General features: G+C 43.8%; 1 protein-coding gene across 13 annotated transcripts in view; it reads right to left on the bottom strand.

Moving 5' to 3' along the window:
* The window catches only part of dmd (dystrophin), a 1,591,310-nt gene that overhangs the window by 753,934 nt on the left and 816,772 nt on the right, over positions 1-20,604 (bottom strand). For all 13 annotated transcript variants that reach the window (XM_067992781.1, XM_067992785.1, XM_067992782.1 and 10 more), the window contains 2 exons: positions 13,563-13,742; positions 467-595 (listed from right to left, as the gene is read on the bottom strand). In XM_067992781.1, coding sequence (XP_067848882.1) covers positions 467-595; positions 13,563-13,742 — 309 coding nt within the window. The remainder of the gene's footprint in view (positions 1-466; positions 596-13,562; positions 13,743-20,604) is intronic.

The following is a 20,604-nucleotide window of genomic DNA, read 5'->3' as shown; positions in this document are numbered from 1 at the left end:
ACCAAACAATGCAGACATCAGAATGGAAAGCAACACTGTTAAAAAGTAGAAAACACCCTGGTTTCCAGCCAGATACATTAAGACAGTGGAGAAAATTTTCTGAGCACACCTACACGAAGGATGAGGTTCCCTGTCTTCAGCACATACTCTGAAAAATTACCCCATTGTGTCCATTGAGTGTGGAGTGGAATGCGCACCAACAATTATTGTGAAATAGTGTAATAAAGAATCAATGGGAATGCATCATTGGAGCCAATCAATGATGTGAATTCAGTTAGCTTCACACGTTCAGCTGTTGTAAGCAGTATAGTTTACAACCGAAATTTTATTAGAATTAAATCTCTTCACATTTACAAACAGGGATCAATTCTAACAATGAACGGGAACATACTTAAAGAAAGCTGGTTAGAAAAGATCAATTTTACAATAATACATAATTTAAAACTCTGAAGTTGTTGTTTGTTACCTTCAAAACTTCCTCTTTCTGTCCAATTTTCTGTTTCTCAGATTCATCTAATAAGATTTCAGCACGATACATCCAGGCTGTGATATGAGCGACATTCTGGTCAAAATTTTCCATTTGCTTCTGGTATTCCTGTGTTAAAATTGATACTATATAAATGAGATTTTTTTTGGACAGCTATTTTAAAAAAAAATATCTGTATAATACTCGGCGCTTACTTATATTTTTCCCCCTCCCCTCTTTAGTTCTCCCTAAGCCACATACAACTACATTACCAGCTCCCAGATGCTGTTCATGAGTCAGCCACTCGGAAAGTATACCAGATTGGCCAACAGTGATGGCCAGCCAAAGATATATGGTAACCTAAATAAGTCAAGTTCCCTCTTTATTAAATGGGATTCTGTGATTTCTACCAGTGTTTTGGGGGATTGCTATCTGTGACTCCATGTTTGTAACTAGCTCCACTGGTTTACGATAACTGAATCAATCAAATTCCAGCTTCATTTTATTTTGATTATATGATCTTCTCTGGTTTTTGCTCATGTTTAGGGGATCGTATCCAGCTGTTCCATCTATTTTGTGGTGAAAATCACGAATCAGTAGCCTTGGTTGATGACTTTCTAATGGGAAGTATAGACTGTCTGCTCTGCACCAGTCACTGACAAGACTGTAGGACAGCCATGTGGGGAATTATGAGCCTGAATCTGCATTCTTCTACTTTTTGGCATAGAGCACTGATTCTCTGATACGCCACTCTTGTCACGCCGTCTTATAATTTACATTTTAAACGAACATCAGCCCTCTTATTAACATATCACATCTATCATCACAACATTATTTTAGGGCTGCGAAGAATTTCAGTTACAATCTTCAGGATCAATTAGTACAAAGCATTTGGAGATAGAACAGATTCAAGATCAATTATTAAAAACTTCAATCATTTTTAAGTGAGTAAAAATAATTAGATGGGTTACATATTTTACAAAGCATGACTGTTAATGAGATGTAATGATAATTCCTCCACAGGGAATCCGGCAATAGGTTATTACACCACACATCAAGGGCTTTACACACAGCATGCTTCCATTTGTCTGGCTTCCATTACTCCAAATGGATGATGGCCCTGAGCTTAATTTAACTTTTGGCCAATCATTTCTGCTTGCCCAAGTACGCTGTAAAGATATTTATAGGACTGTACAGTCAAGTCAACTGACAAGTGATATGGACAATAATTAAGCCATCACAGCAATTCCATATTTTTTTCAATGACTAATGGGCATATTTTCCTCCGGATGTTAACTTGAAAGAAAAAGAATATGAGCAAACAGGTGAGCAAACCAACTGACTTTTCATCCATTAGGACTGTTACTTTTAGTCTTGCTCATAACTTAAAAACAGTCCAAGATAAATCTGAGGAATTCTTTTTCTGCTTGCTAAGGACTGTGAAGGCCTCAGTGCGGGCCTGTCATGGGAAAATCATGCAGAATTCCATGGGATAGGGAGTTGAGGATGCAAATGTGTACTGGTTGAGAAGGGGCAGCAAGTGGTGGCAGAAGAAAAGCATGAACCCAGATGGCCATCATGCTCTACACTCTGGATAAACAGCTACCAGGGAAGGGTTCTGTGCCAGCGAGAAAATGATGATCGCACTGCTTGATGCCTCAGACAGGTCACCTCAGACGTGCCCAGGAAGGACTGTCCGTGAAAGTAAATGCATGTCCTGGGGTAAGGGCAGATGCATACATAACGTGTGAAACATAATTACAGCAGCCTTTCTGGCCCTCTTCCAAATCTTGGAGCGCCATTGGAGCCTCCAAAGGAATCCCCATTCCGACCCCTTGCTTGCTGCAAGTGAAGTAGCAGCTGGAAGGAGTTTGACATCCATGGAATGTTTCTATTTCCATAAGTTACTGGGCAGCTGGGCTTTACAGAGCAGCCTCCGAGATCAGGATTATTTTCCAAGGAACAGATTAAGTGTCAAATAAAAACTAAAGATCACCAAAAGAATACAACTTATACATTCAGTACTCGTGCATTCCCAGTGGGAAGCCACTCTCTAAGGGAATGCAGGTAGGAGACTCAATGCCACAGTGTAGTACTTATATCTCTGACCCATGTTCTCTTTGAGTGCAACTCTTTGCCACTTCACATGCTCTGCTAATGTCTGACCCAGGAGTGCAGGGAACCTGCAGCAAATAATGTTTAAACATAGAAAATTTACGGCACAGAAGGCGGCCATTCAGCCCTTTGTGTCTGTGCTGGTCAAAAAGTTTAAAGTAATATACATGAATGACAAAGGACATTGTCTTGAAATTCATGCATTAGGGTGACACCGGATGTTGGCATTCCAATATGCTGTGCAATAGGTTGATAACATAGAGGCTAACACAAGAATCCTCTACACAGGACTTTTGCTGTGTTGGGAGGATGATTCACTGACTGAAGGCCAGAGGAGGAACAAGTCTGCTTATGAGCAACAAGGGAACAGATAATCAATGGCTTTGCCAGAGGTCTAAGATCTTGCTGTCTGCTTGTCTACCCTTTCAAATGCATAGTAATGTGTGACACTAGGCAAACCTGTGGAAGAGAGACATTAATAAGACTAGAGAATCGGTCACCAACAATTTCGCTTAGAATGTAGACTAAAGTTTTGTGCGTTTGGGACCCCCTGCAAATAATAACACACGAAGGATACCATGTGCTAAGTTCCAAAAGATAGCATAACCTATCCAAAAGAAAACAGTGATATTATCACACTACAATTTTCATTTGTTTACAGCCACAGATATAAAGTGCTAGTAAGTCAACAAGTACAGAAAAAAAGAACACAGAGTTCTCGAGACACTGTTTACAGCGTGTGGTATAGACGGCCCCAGCTGGACAGAAATCTGATGACCTTATGGATCCCTTAGGATCCAGTAAAACAATCACGTAGTCGTTTTCTTTATTAGGAGCTTTTCTTTGTGGGAAAGCGATATGACATTTTACAATTTGTAATCTATTGTAAATAGTTTATGGTGATAACTGGCTTCTTTCCCCTTTTGTTTGGTTCTGGTTAAGTTATTACATCCAAATAAAGTGAGCGTTTCTTTTCCCCTTCACCAATTTGTGTAGGCCAGGTTCCATTCCCCATGAACCATTTGGTTTATTAAATTCTGGTAAAACATTGCATGCCATTTAATGGGTGCATTATTACAGGGAAAGTTTGCTTAACAGGAACATTTATTGATGCAGCAATTCATTCTCCAAATCCACTTTGCTTCACAGGAACTGGTTAAAACAAAGCTCGGCAAGCTGTGAGGGGGTAGTTCTCATCAAGTGTCTTCTAACAAAAGCACAGTTGTATAGAAGTACATTATTTAATTAGCACAGGTGGAGTTCTGTGATTAACCTCAGGTTAAGTCGGGTAGACACCATATTGTAATGTTAAATGCTGCAAGGAGGAATTCTAGCATTATGGCTACCATTGAGAGCGGTGCCTCAGCTGGAAAATCAGGTCAATAAAACCATTGACTTGATGAATCACTAGTCAAGCTTTATCTGCATGATATAGGGTGTGAGTGGATGGGTAATTTTAACTGCTGGTTGCAAGCCTGATGTACAGTTCTAGAATAAAGGTAGAATGTGGAGTATAGGTCATAATGAGGGACACTGGTTTATGGTCGTGCAATAAATAGACAGAGCTAAGCGATTCCACAACCAACGGATCAGATCAAAGCTCTGCAGTCCTGCCACATCCAGTCGTGAATGGTGGTGGACAATTAAACAACTAACGGGAGGAGGAGGCTCTGCAAACATCCCCATTCTCAATGATGGCGGAGTCCAGCACGTGAGTGCAAAAGACAAGGCTGAAGCGTTTGCAACCATCTTCAGCCAGAAGTGCCGAGTGGATAATCCATCTCAGCCTCCTCCCGATATCCCCACCATCACGGAAGCCAGTCTTCGGCCAATTCGATTCACTCCACGTGATATCAAGAAACGGCTGAGTGCACTGGATACAGCAAAGGCTATGGGCCCCGACAACATCCCAGCTGTAGTGCTGAAGACTTGTGCTCCAGAACTAGCTGCGCCTCCAGCCAAGCTGTTCCAGCACAGCTACAACACTGGCATCCACCCGACAATGTGGAAAATTGCCCAGGTATGTCCTGTCCACAAAAAGCAGGACAAATCCAATCCGGCCAATTACCGCCCCATCAGTCTACTCTCAATCATCAGCAAAGTGATGGTAGGTGTCGTCGACAGTGCTATGAAGCGGCACTTACTCACCAATAACCTGCTCACCGATGCTCAGTTTGGGTTCCGCCAGGACCACTCGGCTCCAGACCTCATTACAGCCTTGGTCCAAACATGGACAAAAGAGCTGAATTCCAGAGGTGAGGTGAGAGTGACTGCCCTTGACATCAAGGCAGCATTTGACCGAGTGTGGCACCAAGGAGCCCTAGTAAAATTGAAATCAATGGGAATCAGGGGGAAAACTCTCCAGTGGCTGGAGTCATACCTAGCACAAAGGAAGATGGTAGTGGTTGTTGGAGGCCAAGCATCTCAGCCCCAGGGCATTGCTGCAGGAGTTCCTCAGGGCAGTGTCCTAGGCCCAACCATCTTCAGCTGCTTCATCAATGACCTTCCCTCCATCATAAGGTCAGAAATGGGGATGTTCGCTGATGACTGCACAGTGTTCAGTTCCATTCGCAACCCCTCAGATAATGAAGCAGTCCGAGCCCGCATGCAGCAAGGCCTGGACAACATCCAGGCTTGGGCTGATAAGTGGCAAGTAACATTCGCGCCAGATAAGTGCCAGGCAATGACCATCTCCAACAAGAGAGAGTCTAACCACCTCCCCTTGACATTCAACGGCATTACCATCGCCGAATCCCCCACCATCAACATCCTGGGGGTCACCATTGACCAGAAACTTAACTGGACCACCCATATAAATACTGTGGCTACGAGAGCAGGTCAGAGGCTGGGTATTCTGCGGCGAGTGACTCACCTCCAGACTCCCCAAAGCCTTTCCACCATCTACAAGGCACAAGTCAGGAGTGTGATGGAATACTCTCCACTTGCTTGGATGAGTGCAGCTCCAACAACACTCAAGAAGCTCGACACCATCCAAGATAAAGCAGCCCGCTTGATTGGCACCCCATCCACCACCCTAAACATTCACTCCCTTCACCACCGGCGCACTGTGGCTGCAGTGTGCACCATCCACAGGATGCACTGCAGCAACTCGCCAAGGCTTCTTCGACAGCACCTCCCAAACCCGCGACCTCTACCACCCAGAAGGACAAGGGCAGCAGGCGCATGGGAACAACACCACCTGCACGTTCCCCTCCAAGTCACACACCATCCCGACTTGGAAATATATCGCCGTTCCTTCATTGTCGCTGGGTCAAATCCTGGAACTCCCTTCCTAACAGCACTGTGGGAGAACCGTCACCACACGGACTGCAGCGGTTCAAGAAGGTGGCTCACCACCACCTTCTCAAGGGCAATTAGGGATGGGCAATAAATGCCGGCCTTGCCAGCGACGCCCACATCCCGTGAACGAATAAAAAAAATAAAAAATTAAAATCAGTTTTTGTTGCAGGGGATTCTGCAAATTTTGCAGATTGTTTTGGGATCACATTCTGGGTTCTACTGGGGCTCAGTAATTATTCAATCTATTGAGCAATTATTAATATATCTAACATTGCTTAAGTCAAACTCTATTAGTTGCTGTAATTTTTTCCCATTAGGATAGTTAATAGATACATTGGGGGTCATTTTTGTCTTGGATATTAAACAAGTGGGGTAGGTCACCTGTTCATTACGGAAACCGCCCAACTCTCATTTCCATTAATTTCAATATATTTACAATGTTTGCTAACTTAAAATATCTAAGACAATTCTTTACTAGAAATTATTATTCTGAAAATGTAATTGAGAACATCCAAAATAATCATTTTAAATTAGACAAAAGCTCCAATGTTAACAAGATTTTTACATGTATTCCCATATCAAAATATGTCATCTAAATTTTTTTGGTTTGTAAATTAAAATAAGCCACAAAATCTCAAAATAGCCACCATTGTCACTATCCAGTTTTCTTCGTTTAGAACTATAATACAAAGGCCAAGATGATTAATAGGTGACATCGTCTGCCAATTGAACATGTTGAGTGACAAACGTAACATCATCAGTGACTCACACGGTTGGAAAAAACCTAGGATTATCTCTGTAAGAATCATTGGGGGCAAAATTCGATTTTGACAGGGTCAAAGTCAACAGAAAGGAAAATCAGGTGGGTTGTATAACAGGCGGCCCATCCGCTACAGCCCGTTTTTGTACCGCCGCTGAAATTGATCTTTACCCTCACAAACAGAATTGCAGAGTCGGAGGACAAGAGTGTGGATTAGCACAATAAAGAGTACCACAAGAATGTGAATCTGGCTTCTGGGAAAACCAACTGCGCTGAGGACACAGGGTGAATAGAATCATAGAAAGGTTACAGCACGAAAGGAGGCCATTCGGCCCATCGAGTCCGCGCTGCTCCATGCAACATCAATCCAGCGAGTCCCACTCCCCCGGCCTATCCCCATAGTCCTGCAATTTTTTTCCTTTCAAGTACTTATCCGGTTTCTTTTTGAAAGCCACAACTGAATCTGCATCCACCACCCCCTCGGGCAGTGCATTCCAGATCCTAACCACTCGCTGTGTAAAAAAGTTTTTCCTCACGCCACCTTTGGTTCTTTTCCCAATCACCTTAAAACTATGTCCTCAGGTTCTTGACCCTTCCGCCAATGGGAACAGTTTCTCTCTATCTACTCTGTCTAGACCCTAGAATGATTTTGAATACCTCTATCAAATCTCCTCGCAACCGTCTCTGTTCCAAGGAGAACACCACCAGCTTTGCTAGTCTATCCACGTAACTAAAGTCCCTCATCCCTGGAATCATTCCAGCAAATCTCTTCTGCACCCTCTCTAAGGCCTTCACATCTTTCCTAAAGTGCAGTGCCCAGAACTGGACACAATACTCCAGTTGTGGCCGAACCAGTGTTTTATAAAGGTTCATCATGACTTCCATATTTTTGTACTCTATGGGGTCGATTTTAGCAGCCACGATCGGGTGCGTTCCTGGTGGGGGGGGCACGAAAATCGGGGATTCCCAGGGCGGGTCGGTAGCCCGGCTCCAACCCGCCCACTTCCGGGTTTCCCACAGACGCGCTGACATGCGTGCGCAGCCCATGCGCGCATGTGGGACTCCCGCCGGCAATTAAAGCTGGCAGGGTGCCACTTAAAGTATTTATTTAGGCATTTCAGGTTGTTTACGGACCTGATTAACGAGATATTTCAGGAGGGTTGGGATTTTACAAACAACTGCGACTGTTTCCCATACTGGGGGAAATACTCCCAGTTCAAATGGACGTGTTGCAGCCATCAGCCTGTGGCAGCTGCAAAGGTCCATTTGACAGGTGGCAGGGGGAGACCCTCACACATTGCAGGAGGCCACTCTGTCATTTTGGACAAAGTTTGGCCTCCACCACCCTCCTCCTAACAATAAAATTCACCAACCTGCACACTTACCCCGGTGTCCAGACACATGTACCTACCTTGCGGACCCCCTCAGATGTACGTCTTCCGGATGGGGGCCGCCGTAGCTGCAGTCATGACCTCCTCGGAGGGCGAACAGCATCACCAGCCTCGCCATCCACGCCGTCCACCTCTGACATGTGGAGCCCCACAACACAGTGCTGTGTCACATCCACCTGCACAGCAGGAGGGAGGGCAACTGCAGAGAGAGATGTGTCGCAGAGGGCACTACCCTCGCCACAGGGTCCACAGACCGAGGCTCAGCTTCCTGGACCTCTCTGAGCAGCAATGCACACGGAGGCTCAGAGTCACTCGACATGTAGTCGTGGACATCTGCAGCCTCCTTCATGCGGAGCTGCTCCCGGCTGGCCCGAGCACATCTTCTTACCTGTCGCTGTCAAAGTCACCACTGCCCTCAACAACTTCTCCTCCGCATCCTTCCAGGGTGCCACCGGGGACACAGCCGACATCTCTCAGTCGTCTGCACAAAAGAGCCCTGCAAATACACCTACACCCACTCTGCAGTGACACAATGGGTGGCATCAGTTGTGGGTCTTCATTGTGATCCTCAGGATAGGGCATTATTGCACAAACCGGACAAGATTCGCAAAGACGTGGCAGTAGTGGTGCCAATATAATATGTAATATGAGTTGCTCAGAAATTAAATGTAAGGAAAAACCATGACAAACCCTCAAACACCCTTGTACATCCCCTTCATGCTCACGACACATTTGCCTTACGCTGCTTACTGCACATATGTGATGCATGCCCTGTGGCTGCAGCGCAGGTCGTGGCAGGTTGAGTGAGGCTGACCGTGAAAGAGATGCATGGGAGGGTGAGTATGAGATAGAGCCATGAGATTGTATGAGGATTGGGTTGAGTGGTAGTGGCGGGATGAGTACTGGCGAGGTGAGTAAGTGCAGGTAAGAGTGGGTTTGGGTGGGTGTGAGGGGTGATGTGACAGAGTAGTGTTGGCAGTGCAGAAGGAGATGTGGGGTGGGGGCAGTGATGTGGCAGACGGAGTGTAGGGGAATGAGTAAGTGTACTCACTTTGGCTAACCTACTTAGGTCATTGGAGCGCCTCCTGCACTGTATGCGGGTGCGCGATATGTTGGTGGTGCAGGTGACCTCCTCAGCCAACTTGAGCCAGGCCTTCTTGGTGGCAGAGGCAGGCCGCTTCCTCCCGCCCGCCGGGGGAAGATCTCTGTCCTCCCCTCCTCCTCACCCCATCCAATGATACCTGGAATGAGGCATCATTGAACCTGGGAGTAGCCTTCCCCCTGGGCTGCTCCATGCTGTAATTTTTCCTATTTCTTGCAGCATCAGTCAGTGGAAGACTGCCCCTTTAAATAGAGCTCCTCCAGCTGACGGACCTTACTGCGCATGCGCAGTCTGCCCGCTGCGCAGCTTAGCAGCGGGGAACCCCAAACAAGAGGTAAGTGGATCCAATCAGCCTGCAATTGCGTTCGGGGCAGACTGATTTCACCGGGCGCAAATCGCGCCCCCCCACTGCGAACCAGCTGCCCTGGTAATATCGGGCCCTATGCCTCTATTTATAAAGCCCAGGATCCTGTATAACCACTTTCTCAACCTGCTCTGCCACCTTCAACGATTTGTGCACATAAACTCCCAGATCTCTCTGTTCCTGTACCCCTTTTAGAGTTGTGCCCTCTAGTTTATTGCCTCTCCTCGTTCTTCCTACCGAAATGTATCACTTTGCATTTTTCTGCGTTAAATTTCATCTGCCACGTGTCCGCCCATGCCACCAGCCTGTCTATATCCTCTTGAAGTCTATCACTATCCTCTTCACTGTTTACTACCCTTCCAAGTTTTGTGTCATCTGCAAATACTGTACTTGCAATGCTGTGAACAAACACAGAACAAGTTCTAGCCATATCGTTGCAAGTGCAATGTTTTTCCTGGAAGTGGCTGAGTTCATGCTCGTTATAGACTGCCACCTGCATCGAATAAAGGATTTGCAGCATAATTGCGATTTAACATTTAAACATGGAACATTTCTTCAGCCAGCAAACTAAGTAACTGCAGGCACTCATTTTGTTATGGAGCAGTTCAGTAGTAAATCAACCTAACAACTGAATCACAAATGTTACAACACAGAAACAAACCATTCGGTCCATCAAGTCCACAATGGTGTTTTTCTCCAAAATGAGCCAACCAGTCTAATTCCACTCTCCTGCTCACTCCCCATATCCTGCAATATTGCCCCTTTTCAAGCAATTATCCTATTCCCTTTTGAAAGAATGTATGAACCCTGCTTCAATGGTTTGTGGCAGAGAATTTCTAACCATATTGACCATCCTATGTGTAAAGCAGTACGAAGGATATTAAATCTACCTGCAGCTTGTAATAAGAACATAAGCACATAAGAAATAGGAGCAGGAGTAGGCCAATTGGCCCCTCGAGCCTGCTCCGCCATTCAATAAGATCATGGCTGATCTGATCCTATCCTCAAATCTAAATTCATGTCCAATTTCCTGCCCGCTCCCCATAACCCCTAATTCCCTTTACTTCTAGGAAACTGTCTATTTCTGTTTTAAATTTATTTAATGATGTAGCTTCCACAGCTTCCTGGGGCAGCAAATTCCACAGACCTACTACTCTCTGAGTGAAGAAGTTTCTCCTCATCTCAGTTTTGAAAGAGCAGCCCCTTATTCTAAGATTATGCCCCCTCGTTCTAGTTTCACCCATCCTTGGGAACATCCTTACCGCATCCACCCGATCAAGCCCCTTCACAATCTTATATGTTTCAATAAGATCGCCTCTCATTCTTCTGAACTCCAATGAGTAGAGTCCCAATCTACTCAACCTCTCCTCATATGTCCGCCTCCTCATCCCTGGGATTAACCGAGTGAACCTTCTTTGTACTGCCTCGAGAGCAAGTATGTCTTTTCTTAAGTATGGACACCAAAACTGTATGCAGTATTCCAGGTGCGGTCTCACCAATACCTTATATAACTGCAGCAATACCTCCCTGTTTTTATATTCTATCCCTCTAGCAATAAAAGCCAACATTCCGTTGGCCTTCTTGATCACCTGCTGCACCTGCATACTAACCTTTTGATTTTCTTGCACTAGGACCCCCAAATCCCTTTGTACTGCAGTACTTTCCAGTTTCTCGCCATTAAGATAATAACTTGCTCTCTGATTTTTCCTGCCAAAGTGCATCACCTCACATTTTCCAATATTGTATTGCATCTGCCAAATCTCCGCCCACTCACCCAGCCTGTCTATATCCCCTTGTAGGTATTTTATGTCCTCCTCACTCTCTACTTTCCCTCCCATCTTTGTATCATCTGCAAACTTTGATATGTTACACTCAGTCCCCTCCTCCAAATCGTTAATATAGATTGTAAAGAGTTGGGGACCCAGCACCGACCCCTGCGGAACACCACTGGCTACTGGTTGCCAGTCCGAGAATGAACCATTTATCCCAACTCTCTGCTTCCTGTTAGATAACCAATCCTCCACCCATGCCAGAATATTACCCCCAATCCAGTGATTCTTTATCTTGAGAAATAATCTTTTATGTGGCACCTTGTCGAATGCCTTCTGGAAGTCTAAATACACTACGTCCACTGGTTCCCCTTTATCCGCCCTGTACGTTACGTCCTCAAAGAACTCAAGCAAATTTGTCAGACATGACTTCCCCTTCGTAAAGCCATGCTGACTTTGTCCTATTAAATTATGTTTATCCAAATGTTCTGCTACTGTCTCCTTAATAATAGACTCCAAAATTTTACCCACCACAGATGTTAGGCTAACTGGTCTATAATTTCCAGCCTTCTGCCTACTACCCTTTTTAAATAAGGTGTTACATTAGCAGTTATCCAATCTGCCGGGACCTTTGCCGAGTCCAGAGAATTTTGGAAAATTATTACCAAAGCATCCACAATCCCGACTGCCACTTCCCTCAAGACCCTCGGATGTAAGCCATCAGGTCCAGGGGATTTATCCGCCTTGAGTCCCATTAATTTACTGAGTACCAATTCCTTAGTGATTTTAATCGTATTTAGCTCCTCCCCCCCTCGAGCCCCCTGTTTGTCCAGTGTTGGGATATTCTTAGTGTCCTCTACCATAAAGACTGAAACAAAATACTTGTTCAGCATTTTTGCCATCTCCATGTTTCCCACCATTAATTTCCCGGTCTCATCCTCTAAGGGACCTACGTTTGCCTTAGCCACCCTTTTTCTTTTTATATAACTGTAGAAACTCTTGCTATCTGTTTTTATATTTTTTGCTAATTTATTTTCATAATCTATCTTCCCTTTCTTAATCAATCCTTTCGTTACTTTTTGCTGTCTTTTGAAGACTTCCCAATCTTCTATCCTCCCACTAAGTTTGGCTACCTTATATGTCCTTGTTTTTAGTCGGATACTGTCCCTAATTTCTTTACTTAGCCACGGATGGCTGTCATTTCTTTTATACCCTTTTTTCCTCAGTGGAATATATTTTTTTGAAAGTTGTAAAATAATTCCTTAAATGAACACCACTGTTCATGTACCGTCTTACCCTTTAATCTATTTTCCCAGTCCACTTTAATCAATTCCGCTCTCATACCATCATAGTCTCCTTTATTCAAGCTCAGTATGCTTGTTTTAGAACCAACCTTCTCACCCTCTAATTGGATATGGAATGTAACCATGTTATGGTCACTCATCAATGAAGAAATAACTGTTTAGTCACTGCCTTGGAGTAAGCATTGCTATCCAATGCTTAAATACTGCTCCCATTATCTGGGGAGGCTCATCTACTCACACACCACTGACTGGATATATAAAATGCCTACCACCTGGTACACAATCCTCCTCTCACCTCTAAGCTCTCCCTCTCTTCTTGTCTCTTTATCCTTTTAGCTCCCTTTGCTCACTGCCCCTCTGAACTTTCTTGACTTGTTCCTCCGAAATTGAACATACACTGTTATATATTCTCTTTTTGTTGTGATTGTGGATGATGATGTGACTCATTTAAAATGAGTTTCACAGGAGATGAACAGTAGATGGCAGCAGTGCGGGAGGCATAGCAGGAGACACCCATGGCTCATTCATGCCACATTGAAACATTGAAATTAAAGATCACCAAAGTATCCATTTTCCTCTGGAAATGCTACTGTGGTCTTGGTTATAACCACTTTATGGTCTTGTACTTGGCACCAAAAATCAATATTACAGCTGGGAAATATTATATTACTTCAACAGCAATTTTTAAAAGCTGATTATTTACATCTTCCTTTCTGTTGTTCTTTTTTGGCCAGATGACCATCTCCCACCTCCCTTCCAAATGCCACTTCAGAGTTACATGCAGATCATTCTCCTCTTAATTCCCCTCCTCCACCACCACCACAAAGAAACACCTGCCCCCACTCAATACCTCCCTTCAGCACCCAGGGTGAATGAATCTACATTCCATTCCACCATTTTCTGACACAATTCTTTGCTGTTCCAATGCCTCGTGCTACATTACATTCTGCACACTGCCGCATGCAACAATATGATGTTCAAAGCTACTCACCAGTAGAAGGTTGAGCCATTCTTCAGCCCGTGACGTGACCGCTATCCAGTTACAGTTTAACAGACTAAGTTTGTCATCCACGACACTGTCACTCTTTCCTAACATGGCCTTTAGATTCTCGCCCGTCTCAGTAATGCTGTTCAGCAGTAGCCGTCGCTTCTCTATGTCTTTTTGTGTAGCCTTTAAAAAGAATGATGCATGTCATTTTTGAAAGTGCAGCAAATGAAAATTTAAAAAGTCTCTTATGGTTACTAAAATAATGCTGATCAGAATCACCCTAAGTAACCATAAAGTTGCTCAATTCTGATTTTCATACACAGTAATATATAAAAAGGGGGGAGGGGAACAACTCTTTCACTGGCACAAATGAGGCAGAATTAACATATACCTCTGTTTGCAATGCTCTCTTAATATTTTGGATTAATGGAGCTGGACTTCATTACAGACAGAGAAATAAACTAGAGAAGCAAGAATCATTTTTGTCAATGATTCATCAGTATCGTGCACAAATGACAAAGTGGTGTTTTGTAACCCTATTGTATTTTGTCATGCCAACAGCACTGACACGTTGTAAATGATGTCACTGGGTTATGTATTTGAGTTGTAGGAAAATGCTTTCCATAGGACAACAATGTCCTTTCAAACAGAACAGTTTCACAATTAAAGGATGTTCTGTGAATGAAATAATAGTAAACTGGAAGCAACAACACACCAGGAATTTTTATGAATTGACAGGATTTTTTAAAAAAACACTCAAAATGGGAGATTCACAACAGTCAGAACATCATGGCAGGGTTAGAGATTCCGTGTTACCACAGCTGGATACCTAAAGGTTTACAGCTTTGAAAACTCTCAATGTAGATACTTGAGAATTCAACTGGGAATGCTCATTAACAGAGTGTCCCTCACATGTGCATCAAATTAATTTGCTTGGATTTTATAAACAGAAAAAAAGTTCTCAAAAGTGAATAGTAACACAGAATGCTACAAAAGTAAAGCTAAAATAAACAGCATAGTGCACATGTAACAACTACTGGTGTGATCAAATTATTCAAGACAAGAAGAGCACATATAATTATAATTCAGATTAACATTGGGAATAAGGAAAATTAGGGGATTGGAACTGAGAAAGCCATCCAGGGCCCCCTGAGATGTATGAATAACAGGTGTACATGGGGCCAGAAATGTGAGCACCACTGTGAAGTGGGCCAGGTTACAAAGACAAGAAAAAATGTAGATGAAGGAGTCAAGAGATGGCCCCCCAAACGTGTGAAAGAAACATGTGAAGCTGGAGGCTTCAGTCATCAGGCACATATTTTTTAAAAAGCAATAAAATCCAAGTCAAAAAACAGGGTAAAAAATTATTCTGGGCTTTATAGAGCAAGAAAGTAAATGCAAAAATCACCAGGAATGAAGAAAATGAGCAGATAATCACAGTTAATAGAACAATCATGCATATTTACATTGCAAGATAAAGTTTAGGAAATAAAAAACTAAATTTCATTTTTGCCATGTCTACTTAACACTCAAATAATAAGATTTTCGGACAGATTCTGGTAAGCATACTGAAAAAATATTAGATGAAAACCAAATGACCGATCCAATTGGCCAATGTTGTGTGACTATGGTAAAAGGATATATTCTTGGTGTAACCACTGCCAGTGATGATTTGTCATCACACTTGCACAAAGCCCTTCCCTAGTTGCAGGTTCAGTCCCTCTCACCTGTACAGTACATTGTGACATTATTAAAAGGTATAGTTAAGGTTAGAAATCTAACACGATGTGACCATCAGAATTCTCAGTTCATTCTTTTTGCTGTCGGGTTAACCTATTGCATAGCATAATGGTATTAACCGAAGTTCCTGCATATTCTAGGCTCTGGGATGGAATATCAAAAAAGTTAAGAGACTGTTGTATTTTTGACTTCATTTAACTCTTTATGCAGCATTAAAAAAATTCTGGAAAGTAATTACCACTTTAAAAAGGTATTAATCTTGCCAAATAAAATTATTTTAGTCTAATTATTCTTAATCCACCCTCTCTTTGGGTCGTTTACACCACATATCGTCCCTCAAAAGGGTTAGAACACAAATTGATCCCTGATTTCTGCCAATGCTGCTCTGTTGGAAGATGGAGGAGTGGGGGAGAGTCGGTCACAGAAAAGAGGAACCTGGGGTTATCCTTGACCTCCAGGATGTTACTGGAATAGCAGGCAGTTTTTGGCTGAGAAAAGCAAAGCACTGTGGTGTTTGACAAGGTCAAGTTAGATCTGGCAACGCGGGTTATGCCAGTTGTGCACCACACATGCTCGATGCTGTGCCCCGCTGATTCGAGGGAGCGAAGACAGGGGCCGTAGACCTAGTCAACATGATTTATGTTATCGTGCATTCTTCTCAACCCTTATTCATTTGCTCATACTTTTTCATGAAGACTTTGCCCTGTTTAGTATCTTTTTCAAAAAACGTAGCATCAGCATTATATAGTTTCGGATAAAAAGAACAGCGTGTCAAGATCCTTTCTTCACACCGTATTATACTAAATACCTAGAGGACAGATTTGCACAGCATCTGACATGTTGCATTTGTATAAGAAGCCATATAATGCTGACATTCCAGATAAGGTATTTAAAGATGTCATTGGCAATACCATACTCGGGACTCTATAAAAATCATGACACAGGGATAAAATTGAACACCATAGACCCACCGAACCTGCCGAAGGTATTAGTTTTGTAACTTATCACTATACAGAACAGGCAGCACTGCTCAGGCAAGTATCCAACTCAATTCAAAAATGTCAACATGAAACAAGCTATATACAATGTTTGACAAATTGTGACTGGCAGCTAAGATTCTAATTAAACTAATGTATCAATTTCCCAAATGAAAGAAAAAAACTTCAGATCACTGTACAACACACCCAATATTCTTAACTGAATTTATCACAGCTTTGAAACACAGAAACAAGCATTTGTTTTGAGAAAGGTTTAGAGGACCACATTTATGTCCATTTTATGCATTGCCTTATTCTACATTGTCCTATGTGATTATTTTGTGACATTCCAGTCATTAACTAGCTTACAGTTGCTTGCTGTAGTAAATCACTCAAAATCCTTTTATTATTGTCACTCAATGTCTAGATTTTACAACACTTTCATTTTGTATTTGCATATTAATAATAGTATAACAAAGGATAAGTTTTGCTCCATATTATAAAGTTTAAACTTTGACTAAGGTCTTAATGATTGTAACCTCAAAGCTAAACAGGTCTTCTGTTGTAACACAATCAACAGTGGTTGTGACCTGAAGTGCACAAATCTTAACTACTATCAAGGAACACAGGCACTGAATGAATGGCAAAGCACAATTAAAGTACCCTAAGAAGTGTTCTTGGCCAACATTTAAGAGACTACTGGAAGATTACATTTAATGCTTATTAAGTTGTGAACTCAATTAAAACAGTGCACCAACACTCTGCTTGTCATGTTGAGCAGCTAAATAAATCCATATTCACTGCTTATAGAGGACACATTGGTGTCAACACGATTTGCCCGCTATACATGGTGGCTGGTGGAACAAAAAGTTTAAAAAGAGTACTTTGTAGACGTGGGGCTAAACAAGCCATCAAGAAGGGCTCGCAGCAGTCCCAGGAGTTCTCGAGGCTGCAGAGGGTGACTGAAGGCAGCAGGGCTGCACTTTCTGACTGCCTCTTGTAGTTGTTAACAGTGCGAACAGCTGATTGAAGCTGCCTGAAGTCTCCATCAACTGTTCACACTTTCATAAGTCTGAAAGTGAAATATTTCAAAATTTATTATGAATATAAAAAAACAAAGGCATTAGTAGTCACTTATCTACTATAAAATTATTCAATTTACTAAATGGAATTCAACCAAACCTTCACCACAAGGAGCTTTCCTTTTCTAGCCAGTTGTCTCCTGTCCCCTCCCCTCGGCTCCGCTCGGCTCCTCCATAGGCATTGTCTTGTTGTTTTAGACTTTGTTCCATGGACGCTGAGCACCTCAGCTATCAGTCATGATGGTGAGTCTCTCAGGTTATTCGACCAAGCTCAATCCTGTCCTCAGCTCGATGTTCACAATGCACACTCCAGCAGGAGTTGCTGCATAGCAATGAAGAGTGGCAACACTCAGCAGCACAACTGTTGCTCAGACCATGTCATAGAATCATAGAACGTTACGGCACAGAAGGAGGCCATTTGGCCCATCGTGTCCATGCTGGCCGAAAAAGAGCTATCCAGCTTAATCGCACTTTCCAGCACTTAGTCCGTAGCCCTGTAGGTTACGACACTTCAGGTGCACATCCGAGTACTTTTTAAATGAGTTGAGGGTTTTTGGCTCGACCACCCTTTCAGGCAGTGAGTTCCAGACGCCCGCCACCTTCTGGGTGAAAAAATTTCTCCTCAGCTCCCCTCTAATCCTTCTACCAATTACTTTAAATCTATGCCCCCTGGTAACTGACCCCTCTGCTAGGGGAAATAGTTCCTCCTTATCCACTCTATCTAGTCAAGTCATAATTTTATATTCCTCAATTAAGTGTCCCCTCTTCCTTCTTTGTTCCAAAGAAAACAACCCCAGCCTATCCAATCTTTCCTCGTGGCTAATATTCTCCAGTTCTGGCAACATCCTTGTAAATTACCACCAATTACCGCTCCATCAGTCTACTCTCAGTCATCAGCAAAGTGATGGTAGGTGTCGTAGACAGTGCTATCAAGCGGCACTTACTCATAACCTGCTCACCGATGCTCAGTTTGGGTTCCGCCAGGACCATTTGGCTCCAGACCTCATTACAGCCTTGGTCCAAACATGGACAAAAGAGCTGAATTCCAGAGGTGAGGTGAGAGTGACTGCCCTTGACATCAAGGCAGCATTTGACCGAGTGTGGCGCCAAGGAGCCCTAGTATAATTGAAGTCAAAGGAAATCAAGGGGAAAACTCTCCAGTGGCTGGAGTCATACCTAGCACAAAGGAAGATGGTAGTAGTTGTTGGAGGCCAATCATCCCAGCCCCAGGACATTGCTGCAGGAGTTCCTCAGGGCAGTGTCTTAGGCCCAACCATCTTCAGCTGCTTCATCAATGACCTTCCCTCCATCATAAGGTCAGAAATGGGGATGTTCGCTGATGATTGCACAGTATTCAGTTCCATTCGCAACCCCTCAAATAATGAAGCAGTCCGAGCCCGCATGCAGCAAGACCTGGACAACATCCAGGCTTGGGCTGATAAGTGGCAAGTAACATTCGCGCCAGATAAGTGCCAGGCAATGACCATCTCCAACAAGAGAGAGTCTAACCACCTCCCCTTGATATTCAACGGCATTACCATCGCCGAATCCCCCACCATCAACATCCTGGGGGTCACCATTGACCAGAAACTTAACTGGACCACCCATATAAATACTGTGGCCAGACGAGAGCAGGTCAGAGGCTGTGTATTCTGCGGCGAGTGACTCACCTCCTGACTCCCCAAAGCCTTTCCACCATCTACAAGGCACAAGTCAGGAGTGTGATGGAATACTCTCCACTTGCTTGGATGAGTGCAGCTCCAACAATACTCAAGAAGCTCGACACCATCCAAGATAAAGCAGCCCACTTGATTGGCACCCCATCCACCACCCTAAACATTCACTCCCTTCACCATCGGCGCTCAGTGGCTGCAGTGTGTATCATCCACAGGATGCACTGCAGAAACTCGCCAAGGCTTCTTCGACAGCACCTCCCAAACCCGCGACCTCTACCACCTAGAAGGACAAGAGCAGCAGGCACATGGGAACAACACCACCTGCACGTTCCCCTCCAAGTCACACACCATCCCGACTTGGAAATATATCGCCGTTCCTTCATAGTCGCTGGGTCAAAATCCTGGAACTCCCTTCCTAACAGCACAGTGGGAGAACCGTCCCCAGATGGACTGCAGCAGTTCAAGAAGGCGGCTCACCACCACCTTCTCAAGGGCAATTAGGGATGGGCAATAAATGCTGGCCTCGCCAGCGACGCCGACATCCCATGAACGAATAAAAAAAAAATCCTCTGTACCCTCTTTAGTTCCTGTAATGTGGTGATCAGAACTGTATGCAGTGCTCAAGCTGTGGCCTAACTAGTGTTTTATACAGTTCTAGCATAACCTCCCTGCTCTTATGTTCTATGCCTCGGCTAATAAAGGAAAGTATCCCGTATGCCTTTTTAACCACCTTATCTACCTCTCCTGCTACCTTCAGGGTTCTGTGGACATGCACTCCAAGGCCCCTTTGTTCCTCTACACCTCTCAGTATCCTCCCATCTATTACGCACTCTCTTGTCTTGTTTACCCTCCCCAAATGCATTACCTCATACTTCTCTGGATTGAATTCCATTTGCCACTTTTCTGCCCACTTGACCAGTCCATTGATATCTTCCTGCAGTCTACAGCTTTCCTCCTCACTATCAACCACAAGGCCAATTTTTGTATCATCTGCAAACTTCTTGATCAAGCCCCCCACATTCAAGTCCAAATCATTCATATATACCACAAAAAGCAAGGGTCCTAGTAATGAGCCTTGCGGAACCCCACTGGAAACAGCCTTCCAGTCGCAAAAATACCCGTCAACCATTACCCTTTGTTTCTTGCCACTGAGCCAATTTTGGATCCAACTTGCCACTTTCCCTTGGGCTTTTACTTTTTTGACCAGTCTGCCACGTGGGACCTTGACAAAAGCCTTGCTAAAATCCATGTAGACTACATCAAACACGTTACCCTCATCGACCCTCCTTGTTACCTCCTCAAAAAATTCAATCAAGTCAGTCAGATACGACCTTCCCTCGACCACTCCATGCCGACTGTCCTTGATTAACCTGTGCCTTTCTAAATGACGACTGATACTGTCCCTCAGAATTGATTCCAATAATTTGCCCACCACCGAGGTTAGATTGACTGGCCTATAATTATTTGGTCTGATTTTTTTGTCCCTTTTAAAACAACGGTACAACGTTAGCAGTCCTACAATCCTCCGGCACCACGCCTGTAGCCAGAGAAGATTGAAAAATGATGGTCA

This window comes from Heptranchias perlo, chromosome 11 (assembly GCF_035084215.1).
Source record: "Heptranchias perlo isolate sHepPer1 chromosome 11, sHepPer1.hap1, whole genome shotgun sequence".
Taxonomy (NCBI): Eukaryota; Metazoa; Chordata; class Chondrichthyes; order Hexanchiformes; family Hexanchidae; genus Heptranchias; species Heptranchias perlo.
The sequence above is the reverse complement of the archived record's forward strand: the minus strand, read 5'-3'. Positions and strand labels throughout refer to the sequence as shown.